Source organism: Hypanus sabinus, chromosome 12 (assembly GCF_030144855.1).
Source record: "Hypanus sabinus isolate sHypSab1 chromosome 12, sHypSab1.hap1, whole genome shotgun sequence".
Classification (NCBI taxonomy): Eukaryota; Metazoa; Chordata; class Chondrichthyes; order Myliobatiformes; family Dasyatidae; genus Hypanus; species Hypanus sabinus.
This window is the reverse complement of record NC_082717.1, coordinates 47,206,493-47,224,032: the sequence shown is the minus strand read 5'-3', so window position 1 is coordinate 47,224,032 and position 17,540 is coordinate 47,206,493. Positions and strand designations below refer to the sequence as shown.

General features: G+C 39.7%; 1 protein-coding gene across 2 annotated transcripts in view; it reads left to right on the top strand.

The window, feature by feature from the left end:
- LOC132402844 (putative deoxyribonuclease TATDN3) overlaps positions 1 to 17,540 on the top strand; it is an 83,250-nt gene that overhangs the window by 1,433 nt on the left and 64,277 nt on the right. For both annotated transcript variants that reach the window (XM_059985862.1, XM_059985863.1), the window contains exons 2-3: positions 8,666 to 8,698; positions 9,426 to 9,499. In XM_059985862.1, coding sequence (XP_059841845.1) covers positions 8,666 to 8,698; positions 9,426 to 9,499 — 107 coding nt within the window. The remainder of the gene's footprint in view (positions 1 to 8,665; positions 8,699 to 9,425; positions 9,500 to 17,540) is intronic.

Sequence of the window (17,540 nt, the reverse complement as noted above, 5' to 3'; positions counted from 1 at the left end):
TAGCATATAGAGTTCAGTCTAGCATTATGCAGCTGGTCAGCATGAATCTCAACAAAGACCACTGGATTAATTTCTAGACAGGAATTGTACAGGAAGGTGAATGACCTTCTCAGCATGCAGCGTATTTAGATTCCAGGTATGCATTAGTGTTCTAATAGGAGTTGGGTGTTCTCAAAATTCATCAAGTGACTTGGTGCTTGTTTGAAATTTCTGTTGATGAGGCACTCTGTCAGACAGAATCTTGTGCATTTTCCTCCAGTATAGCTTTGTGGTGAAAGGTCTAAATAAACTTTACAATGAGGGACAGGTAGTATGGCATGGCCCACCTAAATGGAATGTTCCATGGCACTGACCCATTCATCTCCACGTTAGAGACAAGTACAACTTTGACATGTAATGACATCTAATAATTGAATACAGTACCCAGAATTTATACAGTGCTTAGTTCAGCCACAATCAAAGGTAGCCACCAGATGATTGTTAAGTTACATTCTATTCCACTTTCTCAGGAGAATTAAACATCACATTCCTATGGATATGATCGATTTTGGATTAACGAAGTAAATGGCAGATGAACAGCTACGTTGCTGGAGTGGCGTTTGGGACACACATAGCAACACCAATAACATTGTGTGTTTGATGAATAGATTCTTTCCTGTCTTTGGGGAAGTGCAACTCCTGCGTTCCCAGCTCTGTTATTATCATGCCTTTTCACTCCAACCAATTCCTGCTGCATGCCCTGGCTCCTCTGAACCAGATTTTTATTGCACTTTCCCATGCAACTGAAGGAAATGCAATGCCTGTGCATTCACCTTTTTCCTTCCCACCAACCAAGAATTCAAATAACAGTCCAAGTGAAGCAGTGGTTCGCTTGTACTGCATTCAGTGCTCATGATGTGGCCTCCTCTATGCTGGAGAAATTGAAGAGTTTGGATCACCTGCAGTGGAGTAGCAGCATTCAATTCACAGGAGTGACCTTGAACTTCTGGTTGCCTGACATTTTAATTTATTGTCCCTCTATCAGACTAAGCCCTATTTTTGTTATCTGGGCATGTTGCAGCCTGCAGGACTTAGTACTGAGATAACTTGACTCTTCATTTTGTTTGTACCAGGACTGATTATTTGTGCTTGCTACTCTGCTTCCCTTCCCTCTTTTATTTTTCTTGTACAGTATACATCTGTGCAAGACAGGCTTTAAAATGTCACCCAATTCAAAACTGGTGCCAGATGCTGATCATTCTGTGGACTGACGGTGGGTCTGTGCAGAAGATGGCAACATTATTCTTGCAATGGAAAACTTTTCGGGTGCCTGTGCAAACTCTATTCACAGGCAGATGCACTCTATCAATTCTAAATGAATCAGAATCAGGTTTATTATCACCGGCATGGAAGTGAAATTTGTTAACTTAGCAGCAGCAGTTCAATGCAATACATAATCTAGCAGAAAGAGAAAAAATAATAATAAATAAAATAAGACATAATATTAAATAAACAGCATATCTATTACATATATTGAATAGATTTTTTTTAATGCGCAAAAACAGAAATACTGTATATTTTTTAAAAAGTGAGGTAGTATCCAAAGATTCAATGTTTATTTAGGAATCGGATGGCAGAGGGGAAGAAGCTGTTCCTGAATCACTGAGTGTGTGCCTTCAGGCTTCTGTACAGTTCCTGATGGTAACTGTGAGAAAAGGGCGTGCCCTGGGTGCTGGAGGTCTTTAGTAATGGACACTGCCTTTCTGAGGCACCGCTCCCTAAAGATGTCCTGGGTACTTTATAGGCTAGTACCCAAGATGGAGCTGACTAGATTTACAACCTTCTGAGGCTTCTTTCAGTCCTGTGCAGTAGCCATCTCAGACAGTGATGCAGCCTGTCAGAGTGCTCTCCACAGTACAACTATAGAGGTGTTAGATTGTATTCGTAGACATTCCAAATAGCTTCAAGCTCCTAATAATCTTGCCTTCTTTATGACTATATCAACGTGTTGGGACTAGGTTAGATCCACAGAGATCTTGACACCCAGGAACTTGAAGCTGCTTACTCTCTTTACTTCTGATCCCTCTATGAGGATTGGTATGTGTTCCTAGATCTTACCCGTTCTGAAGTCCACAATCAGTCTTTCACCCATTAAGTCTTCAACAGCCTCCTCCAAAATTATGCTACCCCCTAATCTTTCTCTCCACAGTCCCACTCCTTTCCCACTGATTGCATCCTCAGATCAGTCTGCCCTGACACTATCCCTCCTTGGTACTTGAAATTTCCCAATAAATTCTAAAATATTAACTCATGGGAAAAAAAGTTAAACATTTTTAAAGCCATTGCTGTAACATATCATTTGACCTTTAAAAGCTTTGTAGATACATTTATTTATTAAGTTTTACATTGAGCCTATAGACTTGAAAGACCAAGATTTTGCAGTATTTGTAACAAATCGCCCTTTACACTTAATTGTAAAGATATAACAAAAAAGTAGCCATTAATACTAGTTACTGACTACAATCCAGAGGTCTTTGGTGAATCAGGCTTCAGTGTGAGTACCTGCGTGATAAATAGCACAATATATGCATGCACAATATGAGGAGTGGATGGAGCATAAAGCAAGCTGCTGAAAGAACTCAGAAGGTCGAACAACATCTGTGGGGTGTGGGTGATGTGGAAGAAATTGTCAATGTTTTGGATGAAGACCTTGCATTAGCATTGAAATTGACTGATAGGTTGTCATAAGGCAATATAATTTTTCCCATTTTCAACCTATTTGATTTGAACATAGCAGACACCTGTCATTCTAATGTATATTTTAAAGCAATGATAAATTCCTGCTTTTAAGATGCTGTCATGTGGGTAAAGGAGTTGATGAGAGTAGCTGGTTCAGTGTAGTATGTGACCCATAGAAATGAAAGATAAGTGATTGGCCCATTTGGTAGCAGTTCTAGTCTGATGCTGTGCTAAAAATATAATTTTATCCTTGGAGTTTATGGGACAATATAGTTTAAGTTTCCAAGCAATCATTCAAAAGCAATTATATTGTCTTGTAAATAACTGACTTTAAAATTGCATCAAAGGCATAAGGGTAACGAAATAAGGGCAACGTCTCATTGACTTTCTACTGTGAAAAAATCTGGAAATGGTCAGCATGCTTTTCACGCCATTAACCAATGCCAAGGGCACTAGAGGGCAGTATTGCCACATATTCCTGCACAGAATTGTAAGCAAGATTCCGCCAGGGGTCAAGTGCTGGAAGATTGGAGGGTTACAATGTGCCTTTTTAAAAAGTGCTGCAAGAATAAACCGGAGAGCCTAACATCATTGGTGGGAAAGTTACTGGAGGGGTTTCTGATTGACAGGACCTGCCAGCATTTTGGCACAAGGGCTGATGACCCCCCTCCCCCCCCCCCCAGGGGAGCGAGTCTTTGGGTTGGAGGTCCATGCAAGTCTGGAGTTTGAGAGCTGGAGATAAAGTCCATGATCGGTGAGTTCTGGGACTGATAATGAAGGATAACGTCTAAAGATCGAATACCAAGGTTGGTAAGTCCAGAAATCAAGGCATGATGGGCAAAATCTCTAAGTTGGTGTGTCTGAAAATCCAAGGCCAAAGTCTGCAAGTCTGTGATCCGGGCCCAGGAAATGTGAGTTGGAGGCCTAGAGGCAGTCTGTCCTGGGGTCAAAGGCTTTTGTTTGTGTGTCAGTGGCTAGGAGGGAGGAAAGGGGCTTGTTTTGTCACTGTTGTGGTTTGTGTTGTTATACTGAACATTGTGGGCATGCTATGTTGGTGCCGGAATTCGCAGTGTTACTTGTGGGCTGCCATAGGTTGTGTTGGTTGTAACTCAACAAATGACCCATTTCACTGTACGTACCAATGTAAATGAATATGAAAATGGAAAGATGAAGAATGATTAGGATTGTCATCTTGGTTTTCTCTTGGAATTCAGGTGAATTGGTTAATTAGATACTAAATTGGCTTAGTGGAGGGAGTCGGGGTGCTACTGGAGCATTGTTTTCCAAATTGGATGACTGAAACCAGTGATGATTTGCTTGGGTAAGTGCTGGGTCCACTGTTAATCTTTTATATTAATGATTCGGATGAGAATGTAGGTGGCATTCTCATCCAGCTTGTTAATATAGATGACGACCTATTCATCTATATTAATGATGCTATAATGGGCAGCGAAGATTACAGTGGGATAGAGATTGACTGGGGAAGTGGGCCATGAAAAGGCAGATGGAATTTAACTTGGATGAGTGCAGGTGTAATACTTTGATATACAAACCTGGAGCAGGACTTGCACAGTAAATATCAGAACCATGAAGATTATAGTAGAACAGAGAGATCTAGGGATTCAGATACATAGTTCCCAGAAAGTGTCAACACAGGTGAACTATATGGTTTTTAAAAAAGTATTGCTATGTGTGCCTTCTTCAATCAGAACACTGAGGACAAGAGTTGGGACATCATATTGCAGCTGTATCAGACATCGGAGTATCATATGTAGTTCTAGTTACCCAGCTATAAGAAGGATGTCACTAAATTAGAAGAAAGACTCACTAGGAGGTTACCAGGATTGGAGGGGTTGAATTATAGGGAAAGGCTGGATGGTCTTGGGCTTTTTAACCTTCAGCTTAGAGGCTGATGGGTGACCTGATAGAAGTATATAAAATCATGAAGGCTGTAGGTACAATGGATGTTCACAGTCTTTTTTCCCCAAGTTGGGTAATCAAACTAAGGGGCAAAGTTTAAGGTTAGAGGAGAAAGATTTAAAAGAAACCTAAAGGGCAACATTTTCCACAGAGAATGTGATTGTTATATGGAATGAGTTATCAGAAGAAGCTGTAGAGGCAGGTACAATTAATTTTTTAAAATTAGACAGTTACATGGATAAGAAAATTTTAAGTCATATGGGCCAAATGTGGGCAAGTGGGACTGATTGGCTTCATTAGCATAGATGAGTTGGACTGAAGGGCCTGTGAAATATGATATGATGAATGATAAAATGTCATATCATTCATTTCTTTTGCTGATTACAGAACTTAATTGCAAAAGGAAACAGGTTTGATCAGTCACCTGGCAACACATACTCCCGTGTAAGGAAACATTTGTTTGATGTTAACACAGTGAACTTCCTGCTGCTCCTTACTTTACAGCCTTGCATACTGAAGGTATTATGTTCGGTTTATTTTATTCATCAGACGTTTTATATCAATCAGGTCATTCCGGTGAGTCGATTTTACTGAAGTACGTATTCTGGATCTTTGCACCGGCAATATATATTAAATAAAGATTTTCTTTGATCTGAATTTTTAGTGTTCAAAACATCAAGGGCATAAAGCTCGCATGACCACTCCCAATGTAAACAGCTATTCATCCTTGACTATTGCATTGGCCTCAATATGCATTGACCTTAGTTCTGAAGAAGTTGCTTATCTTCCTGCCATCAATTTGGGATGTTAACTCCTCAAAGGTTTACAAAACTAGACAAGCAAAAATTATTTTCCATTGATAAATAAATATTATAGTAGTACATCTTCTATTTTCAATAATTTGTAAACTATGTTGAATGATTTTATAGTATTTCTTTTCCAAAGCTACAGCCTGAATTTTAGCAATAAAATACAATCATTGTAGTCATTTTGAGTTATTTGCTGGTATGCTCACTTCTGAATCAGGAGGTTAGGAGGCCATCATGATGCAGCTGAGTACGTGATCCAGACTGAGAGTGAATGCAGTCATCTGTGAGTAGTGTTTTTTTAAGATAGTGCTTTAAGTAGTTTCACAGAGAAGAATAGAACTCTTTTTAGTATCATAGCATTCTATTTTCAAGATTCAAGATTTTTTATGTCTTTTCTAGTTCACAAGTGTGAGGGGGTCACAAAATATTTGTTACTTTGGATCCAATACAGTCAGCGCAAAAAAACACAATAAAATAATATAAATAAATAAGATAGCTTACATACATAGATTAATTGTATGTCCATAAAGTGACGCTAGGCACAGAAGTGCCTGTACGTAAGGTGACTAATGGGAAATGATGAAGGAGTGGTGGGTGGGGTTGCATTTCCTTACTGAGGGAAAATAGCTGTTTTTGAGTCATGTTGGCCTGGTGTGGATGCTACATAGCTTCTTTTCAGATGGAAATGCAACAAAACTAAGCAAGGCTGGGTGGGATCCTTCATGATGTTACTGGTTCTTTTCTGGAACCTTCTCTTCAAATGTTCTTATTGGTGGCAGTGATGCGTTGGGCAATTTTTGACTACCAGTTGTAGAGCCTTCCTATCTACCGCCGTGCAGTTTCCGTACCAACCAGTGACGCAGCATGTTAGGATGCCCTCTACTGACCCTCTGTAGAATGATGTGAGTATAGACGTGCATAGTCCAGCTCTCTTCAGCCTCCTCAGAAAGTAGAGCCATTGGTGAGCTTCCTTGATTGTATAGAATGTGTTCTGGGACCATGAGAGGTTGTGTGAGATGTGCCCTCCCAAGTTTGAAACTGCTCGCAATTTCCACTGTTGCCCTGCCGTAGTAAAGAGAGTTAGAGGTGCAAGCTGTTCTGAAGTTGATAACCATTTCCTTTATCTTGTTGACATTGAGGAAGAAGATATTTGCCTTGCACCAGGACTTGAGTTATATGCATAATTATAACATCAATGGTGAAGTCAGATACTTTGTGTGCCAGCAGTGTAATGTTGAATTTTTGTTACAAATGTTCTGTATATTTGATGTGCATCTTTATGATCGTTGTTTGACAAACATAGTGGAATCAAATTGTGTAAGACAAAAATAGATTCAGTCTGTTTTGACTTCAAAGTTCTACTGCCTGGGAGTTTGATGTGTCTAATGTATCCTCCATTGTTAGAGTGACATGAATATTATTGCTCCTCTCTCCTTCACACCCCTACCCAACTATTACCTTTGCTTTCTGAATTGTCATCCAAACACTCGTCATCTCCTCAAGTTAAACAACCCTTCCTCTTATGCCCTCTTTCATCTGCCTGAACAATTTATTTCCCATCTTGATATTTGCCAAGTGATCCCTTACAACCAGTTATCTCATTCATCACTCTGAATTTCCATCACCCTGAGCTCCTCTGTAACTTACACCCTTCTCCACCCCCCCATCCCCAGAACATCCACGTCACTCCTCTAAATCATCTTTCTAACATTACTGCCACTTTCCTGACTACATCAATCCACTCCCGAAACATTCCAAATAAACCACCACCACAATTGCTTCCCAATACTTATGTCCTTTCTTAACTTCCTCCTTTCTTTTAGAAGTACTTTTAGAAGTCAGGAACAAGGCATAAAACTTGTTACTTCACAGTTGAACAAAGGGACAGTACTACTTGGAGAGAGAAACTAAAGTAAGATAGACTGTGGAACAATGCAAATACTTTAGTACCATAGAGATAAGAAAAATTCCACAGATAAAAATAATCCAGTTAGAGAATATTTATTTAATACTTTATCAGCTAATGATAAAATACTCATTCAGAACAAAGAGGCCAAGAAGCTTCCAGAATTATACTTTGTGTAATACTAAACTTTTATGTATATAAATGATCTTAAAGTACAAGCAGATGATTGATTGTTAAACGGCAAAGAAAATGATAATTAAAATTAAACAGTCGGATCTAACGCTTCCATAATTGTATCTCTACCCCTCTATTACAGATCAGACTCAATAAAATTTCTTCATTATCTACATCCTGTGGAAATATGGAACATGGTCGAAATAGCTTTGTGTGTGTTTAACCAGATATAACCAATTATTTTATGCATATGCCTTGGACTTCTTGCGTGATAGAAAGCAGCCTAGGGATCTTGCAGAACTGAGTCTCGTGCTTTACAACTCTAAAGCTTTTGAAACATTAAATGGGAGACTTAAGGCTATATTCAAGAAATGAGTTGTTAATTCTAAAGCAATGTTAATTTGTCTAGAAAGGCATTTCACATCAATAATAGTATTCAACAGAAATAAAATTTATTTGCTAGTTAACAAATGAATACCGCTATCATTAATAATTAAAATTTTATATTTGTGTTGTGGGTGCCATTGTGGAAGTTGCGGTAAGGCAAGGGTTAAAGACAACCGTCCATGTAAAAATAGCCTGGGGCAGTAGTAGTTAAGTGGACCTTTGAAGTGCCAGAGTTACCAATACTTACTACAGATGAGAGAGACTAGGCAGCGTATACTTAAACCAGACGAGTGAGGCCTCTCGTGAGACTTTTCCGAACGGCTTTCCTAAAACATAGCATCCCTTTACACAATAGGAGGTGCTAGAGGCAGACAAGATGGAAATAATGGGACAATGTGAAACACACCCAAAAACTAAAGGACAGTTGCTTCACTTAATTTAAAATATCAGCTTGAAGTATCAATTGACTTTTGACACCTCTATTGGAGAATAGCGATTGAATTTCCAAATAAGGCACTCAAACAAATTTACCAAATGGTCATTATCTATAACTGATAAGCTAATACTGTATAAAAATAGCAGTTTTCTGTCCTGGCTTCAGAACAGTGTGGACTGCAGGGCCCCATGTCGTTCTCCTTGTGTAGAAGTAAAGAAAAAAGAATGCTTGAGTCATAAAAGTGTGTTTGTTCTGGGCCCAGTTATTTTATTATCAGCAATGACACCATTACTGATATTGTTCCTTTTATTTTAGGATATTGATGCAGTAGTAGAGCAATCTAAAAAGGTAAGTGCTGATGTATTTCAATTAATTAATCCTTTGCTTAAATAAAATACAATATAACTATGCGTGTAAGTGGCAAAGACATCATTTACACACATGCTTTGAGGAACAAGTAACCCTGAATTGCACTTATTGAAGTTACCTGATAGTTGTTGGATTTTTTTTCCACTTTCTGGTATCGTGTTTGGGAAATAAGCATGTAACTTTGAAAATAATCCAGGTTTATGATGGATTAATTAGCTACTCTGAGTTATCCCTGGGGTAAATTGGAGGTTGGAGAATTAGGGGGTGGAAGGAGAGAGAATGGCTTGTAGGGAAATAAATAGACTGAGGAATTGCTCTAGCAGCTGGAATTGTCTTATGGGTGAAGTAGCCTTGTTCTGTGTCATGAGAAAATATGATTTTTATTTGGCATAAAAATATTCTAAAGAAATGTGTTGCTGCTTTGTCAATAATTCTTAGCGTATGAATAGCTTGATGGGACTTCGACCACTGTCTACCCAAGTACAACATTTGCCCATTTCACAGACAGCCTCTGGTACAATAAGTAGCACTCCGGCTGTCACTCCAGGTGATCTGGAGGAAGTGTATCAAGGTTGGTTATCATGTGAGTTTATATGTTACCATTTCTGCTGAATGTGTGGTCTTTAATTGGAATTGGCCTATTAGACTGCATAACAAAGGCTGTCATTGGTGCAACTTGTCAATGCGGCATCTTTTGGTTTTGCAGGTTGGACTCCTTGCTCTTGTGGCAGTAGCAGAGCATGCTGGAGAATTTGAAAGACTAATAGAGCTTTCAGACAAGTATGTGTGTCATATCTTTTACACAATTATTTGAATAATCTTTAAATTGCTTTCATTCAGATTCTGTGATTTGGAAGTGAACAATAGGGATTATACATGTTTGGATTGGTCCAATGCTGAGATAGCTGACACCAGTTCCAATTTAGTAGAGGTGCAATATAAAAAACAGAAGCAGAATTAGACTAGTTAGCCCCTGAACTAATTCCACCATTCAATAAGATTTTGGCTAATCTTCATCTCTATGCCACTATCCTGCCTGAAATGTATTATTGCTTGACTCGCTTACTTTCCAACACAAAACCTTCTGTTAATCTGCATCTTGAACTTACTTAGCAGCAGAACCTTTGCTGCCCTCATGGGTTGAGAACTCCTGATCCCTGGGTGAAGAACTTTTTGCTTGTCTCTGTCCTGAATAGCTTGTCTGTTATTTTGAGACTCTAATCCAGGGGATACATACAAGTATAACCTCAAACAAATTTATTATTTAAATAAACATATGTCACCATATACAACCCTAAGATTCATTTTCTGTTGAGATACTCAGTAAATCATAATAGAATCAATGGAAGACCGCACCCGTGAGGACAGACAACCAGTGTGCAAAGGACAACTGCAAATGTAAAATAAAACAAAAGAAATAACAAATAAGTGAACAATAAATATTGAGGACATGAGATGAAGAGTCCTTGATAGTGAGTCCATAGGTTGTAGGAACAGTTCAGCGCTGGGGTGAGTGAAGTTATCCTCTCTGGTTCAAGAGCCTGATAGTTGGGGGGTAATAACTGTTCCTGAACATGGTGATATGAGTTCTGAGGCTCCTGTACCTTCTTTCTGATGGCAGCAGCAAGAAGAAACCATGACCTCGGTGGTGGGGGCTTTTGATGAATGTTGCTATTCCGTGTAGATATGCTCAGTGGTGGGGAGGGCTTAACTTGTGATAAACTAGGCCATATCCACTACTTTTTGTAGGATTTTCTGTTCAATGGCATTGGTTTGTCCATACCAGGTTCTGATGCAGCCATCAGTAAAGAGTTTTGTATATTTTAATAAGGTCATCTCACATCTTTTAAACTCTAAAACATACAGGGACAACCAGCTTAATTTCTGCTTAAAGCATCCCAGTCCGATAAACCTTCATTGGTGATCCTCTATCACAAGTTTATTTTTGCATAGAGATACCAAGTATATGCCAAATTCCATGTGTGGTTCACTAAGGTTCTGTGTAATTGCAGTAGGCCACCATTACTATAATAGTCAAATCCTTTAGCAAAAAAGGCCAGCATCTTATCTGCCATCCTAATTGTGTGCTGTAATTAAATGTTAACTTACAGTAATTCATGTACAAGAACACCCACTCCCTCTGAAAACCAATGCTTTTCAGTTTATTACCAATTCAAAAATAAATCATTTTTATTTTTTTCTGCGAACATCAATGATCTCACATTTTACAATATTCTATTCTACAGGGCAATGTCTCTGCCATATTTGTTCATTTACTCAGCCGATCTCTATCCCTCTGAAGACTGTCTCTATGCTCCTCCCTGGCAAACTGATTTATGTCATCAATAAAATGGATAAAGTATGCCTGGATCTCTCACTATTTTTGGCATCAAATCACTTGGCTAAGAAAAACAAGTCAGCAGGTCACTGTTTCTGTGGAAAGAGAAGCAGAGTTAATTTTACATGCTGAAGACCCTTCATAAAAGCTAGCAAATAGAGAAAATAAACTAATTTTAAATTACAGGAAACGAAGATGGGAAATGGAGTCAATGGGATTTCTTTAAGAGCTAGCATAGATACAGTGGTATGAATGGCTCAAACTATGTCATGAGAAAATATGAAAGGTATTTCTTTTGCCCTATCCATTCCCCACTGTCCTCTCTGCATTCCTTAAACTAATTTCTTTTCTTTTCTTGCCAGGTCTTATGAAGGACCCTCAAATTGAAATGTTAATTCTGTTTGACCTTTCTCCAATTCTATCTGACCTGCAGAGTTTTCCCAGCTTTTTCTGTTTTTAATTCAGATTTCCAGCAGTTTTATTAAACATATATTTTGAATACTCTGGACTTGATCTATTGCCTTTGCATCCTTGACAGAATCTTGCTCCCTGTAAGAGTAAAAATAATGCACAATCTAGAAAATGCAGAAAAGAATCTCCGAACGTTTCTCTTTGTTCTTCATGCATATTTTTATTCTTTAAGCTGGCATAGAATGCCCTTCTGTTTCATTATTCTTCTTATATAATTTAGTCTGTAGTTTGATGTTACCAAATGCACAGTTTTTAAGTTTTGAATTGTTCACTGATGACATTGTTAAAAGTATGGAAGGGGGGACTTCAGGGGTAAAGAAACACAATCAAAGTGATAATTGCTTTCCGTAACAACAGTCCTGATATTTATATCTTCAGAGTTAAAATTGCAATGTGATTGGATATGCAATCCCTTTTGAATTTGGCTTCTTGACTAAAGCTCCATTCTTTGTGCCAGAGTTTGTGGTCACGCTTTCCATTGCTTGGGCATGATGCTCTGAACTTGTTTCTTATACTAACTTATTTTACTCTATAAAATCCATTTTCATCTACTTAATTGTTCCTCTTTGTAATATTTTCCTGGCTCAGTATCCTTTTCAAATTATATCACCTTGGGAAACTTTTCTATTTAAGTATGCAATATTAACATGTACTTATGATAATGCTACCCTGAGTATTTATTGAAAGGAGCATATTTGGTGGGACAATAAATGTTTTGCTTGATAGCTTATCAATTCAAAATTTATTTGCAACAAAAATGTGTTACCTTTTTCTCCTCTCCTTGGGAGATAAGAACAGACTGGACTTGTAAGATCATAAGACATAGGAGCAGAATTAGGCCATTCGATCATTGCTGATTTACTATCCCCCTCAACCCCACTCTCCTGCCTTCTCCCTGTAACTCTTGATACCTTTACTAATCGGGAATCTATCAACCTCTGCTTTAAATACACCCAACGACTTGAGTTCCACAACTGTATGTGGCAACGAACTCCACAGAGTCACCACCCAATGAATAAAGAAATTCCTCCTTAGCTCCGTTCTGAAGGGATGTTCTTGTATTACGACATTGAGCCCTCTGGTCCTAGACTTCCCCACTATTGGAAACATCCTCTCAATGTCCATTCTGTCTAGGCCTTTTAATATTTGATAGATTTTAATGAGATCCTTGTCATTCTTCTAAACTGCAGTGAGTACAGGTCCAGAGCCTTCAAACGTTCCTCATACATTAACCCTTTCATTCTCATGAACCTCCTCTAGACCTCTAAATGCCAGCGCACTTTTTCATAGACCAGGAACCCTAAACTGCTCACAATATTCCAAATGCAATCTGACCAATGTTTTATAAATCCTCACCATTACATTCTTTCTTTTATTGTTTAATCAAAATAGATGCTTATACTGCATTTACCATCCGAGGTACTGACTCAACCTGCAAGTTAACCTTTAGAGAATCCTGCAGGCGGTCTCCCATGTCCATTTGTACCACTGATTTCAGAGTTTTCTCTTCATTTAGAAAATAGTCTACCAAATTGCATGAGCATTTATGTACTTCCCTACACTATATTCCATCGGTCACTTCTTTGTCCTTTATCCTAATTCTTCTAAGTTCTTATGCAGATGCCCTGCTTCCTCAATACTGATTAGATTCCCCTCCACTTACTGTTGTATCGTCTGCAAGCTTGGACACAAAGCTATCAATTCCATCATCCATATCATTGACAAAGCATGTAAAGAACCGGTCCTAAATTCAACATCTGTGGAGTTGACAGCCTAGTTACCGACAGCCAATCAGAAAAGATCCCCTTTATTCACACTCTTTGCTTCCTGCCAGTCAGCCAATTATCTGTCCATGCTAGTATCTTTCCTGTAATACTATATATCCTTGTTTAGCAGTCTCATGTGCAGCACTCTGTCTAGGTCTTTTGAAAATCCAGGTATACAACTGACTCTCCCTCATCTCCCTTGCCCATAATTTCCTCAAAGAATTCCAACAGATTTTCCCAGCAAGATTTCCCATTCAGGAATCCATGTTGAACCTCCAAATACTCGAAAACCTCATCCTTAATAATGGACTCTGATTAATTGTCTCTAATCTATGTGATCAGCAAAAGAAAAGAGGAGGAAAAAGGATTCTGAGAGTTCATTACCATTTGTTCAGGAGAGAATTGGGGGAAGCAACAGTTTATGCTCAATGGAAAAGAGTACAGTCGACGTTTTGGGCTGAGACCCTTCAGCAACTGCTGCATAACAGCAAATTTCATAACATATGCAGGTGATATTAAACCTGATTCTGATAAAATGTCATACCAACAAGTTGCAGACGAACCAGTTGTCTGCAAACAAATTGAAGGCAGATTTGTTCACCCCATCCTTTCGTCATTTTTCTTGGTGTTTCTGGACCATTCCTAACAGGCCCACCTGCTCTCTTGCATTTATAATTTTTTTTGCCACTTGGGTAATTTCAATGACATGTGATATTTTGATGCATCCGTGTTACACAGTTTCATTCTGCTCCTGCTTCTCTCAAATCTCAAATGTAACCTTCCTTCATACCCATTTCATCAATGAAATTGTATTCAACGCTGTTTCGGAACTTTGTCTGCAGTTATCCAAGCAACACACACTGCTAGAGAACTCAGCAGGTCAAGCAGCATCTATGGAAAAGAGTACAGTTGACATTTTGGTCTGAGACCCTTCAGCAGGACTGGGTAAAGAAAGCTGAGGGGTAGATTTGAATGGTGGGTGGAGGAGAGAGGGAGAAACTCAAGGTAGATAGGTGCAACCTGAAGGGATGAAATACAGAGCTGGAAAGTTGACTGGTGAAAGAGATACAGGGCTGGAGAAGAGGGAGTCTGATAAAAGAGTACAGAAGACCATGGAAGAAAGAACAGTGGGGGGGGGGGGGGGGGGAAGCACCATAGGGCAGACAAGGAGTCAGGGAAAAGGGATTGGGAATGGTGAAGGAGGGGCATTACTAGAAGTTCGAGAAATCAATAATCATTCTATCAGGTTGGAGGCTACCCAGACGGAATATAAGGTGTAGTTCTTCCAACCTTAGTATGGCCTCATCACAACAGTGGAGGAAGCCATGGATAGAAATAATCTGAATGGGAAAGGGAAGTGGAATTAAAATGGGTTACCACTGTGAGATGCCGCTTTTTCTGGAAGACAGAGTGTAGGTGCTCTGCAAAGCAGTCTCCCAATCTACGTTGGGTTTCACCGATATACAGGAGGCCACAGCAGGAGCACTGGACGCAGTATATGACCGCAACAGACTCACAGGTGGTGTCACCTCATCTGGAAAGACTGTTTGATGCCCTCAATGGTGGTGAGGGAGGTGGTGTAGGGGCAGGTGTAGCACTTGTTCCACTTGCAAGGATAACTGCCAAGAGGGAGATAAGTGAGCAGGGAGGAATGGACAAGGGAGTTGCTTAGGGAGTGATCCCTGCAGAAAGTAGGAGGGAGGGAAAGATGTGTTTGGAGGTGGGATCATAATTTTCTGCAACTTCCACCATTTCCAACAGTATCCTGCCACCTGTGAGTCTGTTCAAGAAATCGATGTTCAGACCTCAATAGATCGATCACTTATTTTATAAAAAAAACATGGCAACTTACAAAATTATAGCTGCCAGTGTTTTGAATGAATATATATATTTTTTTTTAAAATGCCAGAAAGATATTCCATCTGGGTAGCCTACAACCTGATAGTATGAACATTGATTTCTCAAATTTTTGTTCATGGCTCACGCCCAACCCCCCCCTTCACTATTCCCCATCCCCTTTTCCCTCTCTCACATTACCTCTTTGCCCGTTGCCTCCCTCTGGTGCTCCTCCACTCTTTTCTTTTTTCCATGGCTTTCTGTCTCTTTCACCAATCAACATCCAAGCTCTTTACTTTACCTCTCCCCGTCCCAGTTTCACCTATTCACCTCCCCTCCCCCCACCTTTTAACATTACCCCTTATCTTTTTTTTCTCCAGTCCTTCTGAAGGGTTTTGGCCTGAAACATCAACTCTGCTCTTTTCCATAGATGCTGCGTGGCCTGCTGAGCTCCTCCAGCATCTTGTGTGTGTTGCTTGGATATCCAGCAACTGTAGATTTTCTCTTCTTTGAGTTTGTACCCAAATCATCCTTTGCCTTTCAAAAGGAGGAGGATCAGGATAGACAGCCTGTTGGAATGGGGGTGGGGTGGGGGGGAATAGCAGGTTAAGACCTGGACCAACTGCAATTTGCCTATCGCCACAATAGGTCTACAGCAGACGTAATCTCAATGGCTCTTCACACAGCCTTAGACCACCTGGATAATACAAATACTTATGTCAGGATGCTGTTCATTGACTATAGCTCAGCATTTAACAATATCATTCTCACAATCCTGACTGAGAAGTTACAGAACCTGGGTCTCTGTACCTCTCTCTGAAATTGGATCCTTAATTTTCTAACCAGAAGACCATGATCTGTGTGGATTTGTGATATTATCTCCTCCTCGCTTCTGATTAATACTGGTGTACTTAAGGGCTGTGTGCTTAGCCCACCGCAAAACTCACCCTATACCCATGACTCTGGCTAGGCATAGCTCAAATACTATCTATAAATTTGATGATGATACAACCATTGTTGGGAGAATCTCAGATGGAGAGGGTATAAGGTAATGAGATATGCCAACTAGTGGAGTAGTGCCACAGCAACAATTTTGCACTCAATGTCAGTAAGACGGAAGAGCTGATTGTGGACTTCAGGAAAGGTAAGACGAAGGAACACATACCAATCCTCATAGAGGGATCAGAAGTGGAGAGGGTGAACAATTTCAAGTTCCTGGGTGTTGAGGTCTTTAAGGACTTAACCTAGTCCCAACATATCAATGCAGCTATAAAGAAGGCAGGACAAACAGTAGCGTGGATATTGGGTACAAGTTGATTAGGGAGTTAACATTGGCATGTGCTAAAGGTAATGCAGTCGTTATGGGAGATTTCAACATGCAGGTGGACTGGGAGAATCAGGTAGGTGCTGGACCCCAGGATAGGGAGTTTGTGGAGTGTCTAAGGGATGTATTTTTGGAACAGCTTGTGCTTGAGCCAACCAGGAACGAGGCTATTTTGGACTTGGTGATGTGTAATGAACAGGAATTGATAAGTGATCTTGAAGTAAAGGAGCCATTAGGAAGTAGTGATCATAACATGATAAGTTTTTATCTACAATTTGAGAGGGATAGGGGCAGATCAGAGGTGTCAGTGTTGCAATTAAATAAAGGAGACTATGGAGCCATGAGGGATGAGCTGGCCAAAGTTAAATGGGTGGATGCCCTGGCAGGAAAGACAGTGGATCAGCAGTGGCAGATATTCTTGGGCATAATACAAAAGATGCAAATGCAGTTCATTCCAATGAGAAGGAAGGATTCAAAGAGGGGGAAGGGGCCACAGTGGTTGACAAAGGAAGTCAGAGATTGTATAGCATTAAAGAAAAAGAAGTATGACAGGGCTAAGATGAGTGGGAATACAGATGATTGGGAAAGTTTTAAGGAACAGCAGATCTTAACTAAAAAAAACAATACGGAGAGAAAAAATCAGGTATGAGCTCAGTCTAGCCAGGAATATAAAAGGGGATAGCAAAAGCTTTTTTAGTTATGTGAAGAGAAAGAAGATAGTTAAGAACAATGTTGGCCCCTTGAAGAATGAATTGGGAGAAATTGTTATGGGAAACAGGGAAATGGCAACAGAATTTAATGCATTCTTTAGATCTGTCTTCACCAGGGAGGACACAAGCAATCTCCCAGATGTATGGATGGGCCAAGGTCATAAGATATCAAAGGAATTGAGACAGATTGACATTAGGAAAGAAACTGTGATGAGTAGACTGGTAGGACTGAAGGCTAATAAATCCCCGGGTCCAGATGGTCTGCATCCGAGGGTTCTAAAAGAGGTGGCTCAGGAAATTGCGGATGCATTGGTAATCATTTTCCAATGTTCCTTAGATTCAGGATCAGTTCCTGAAGATTGGAGAGTGGCTAATG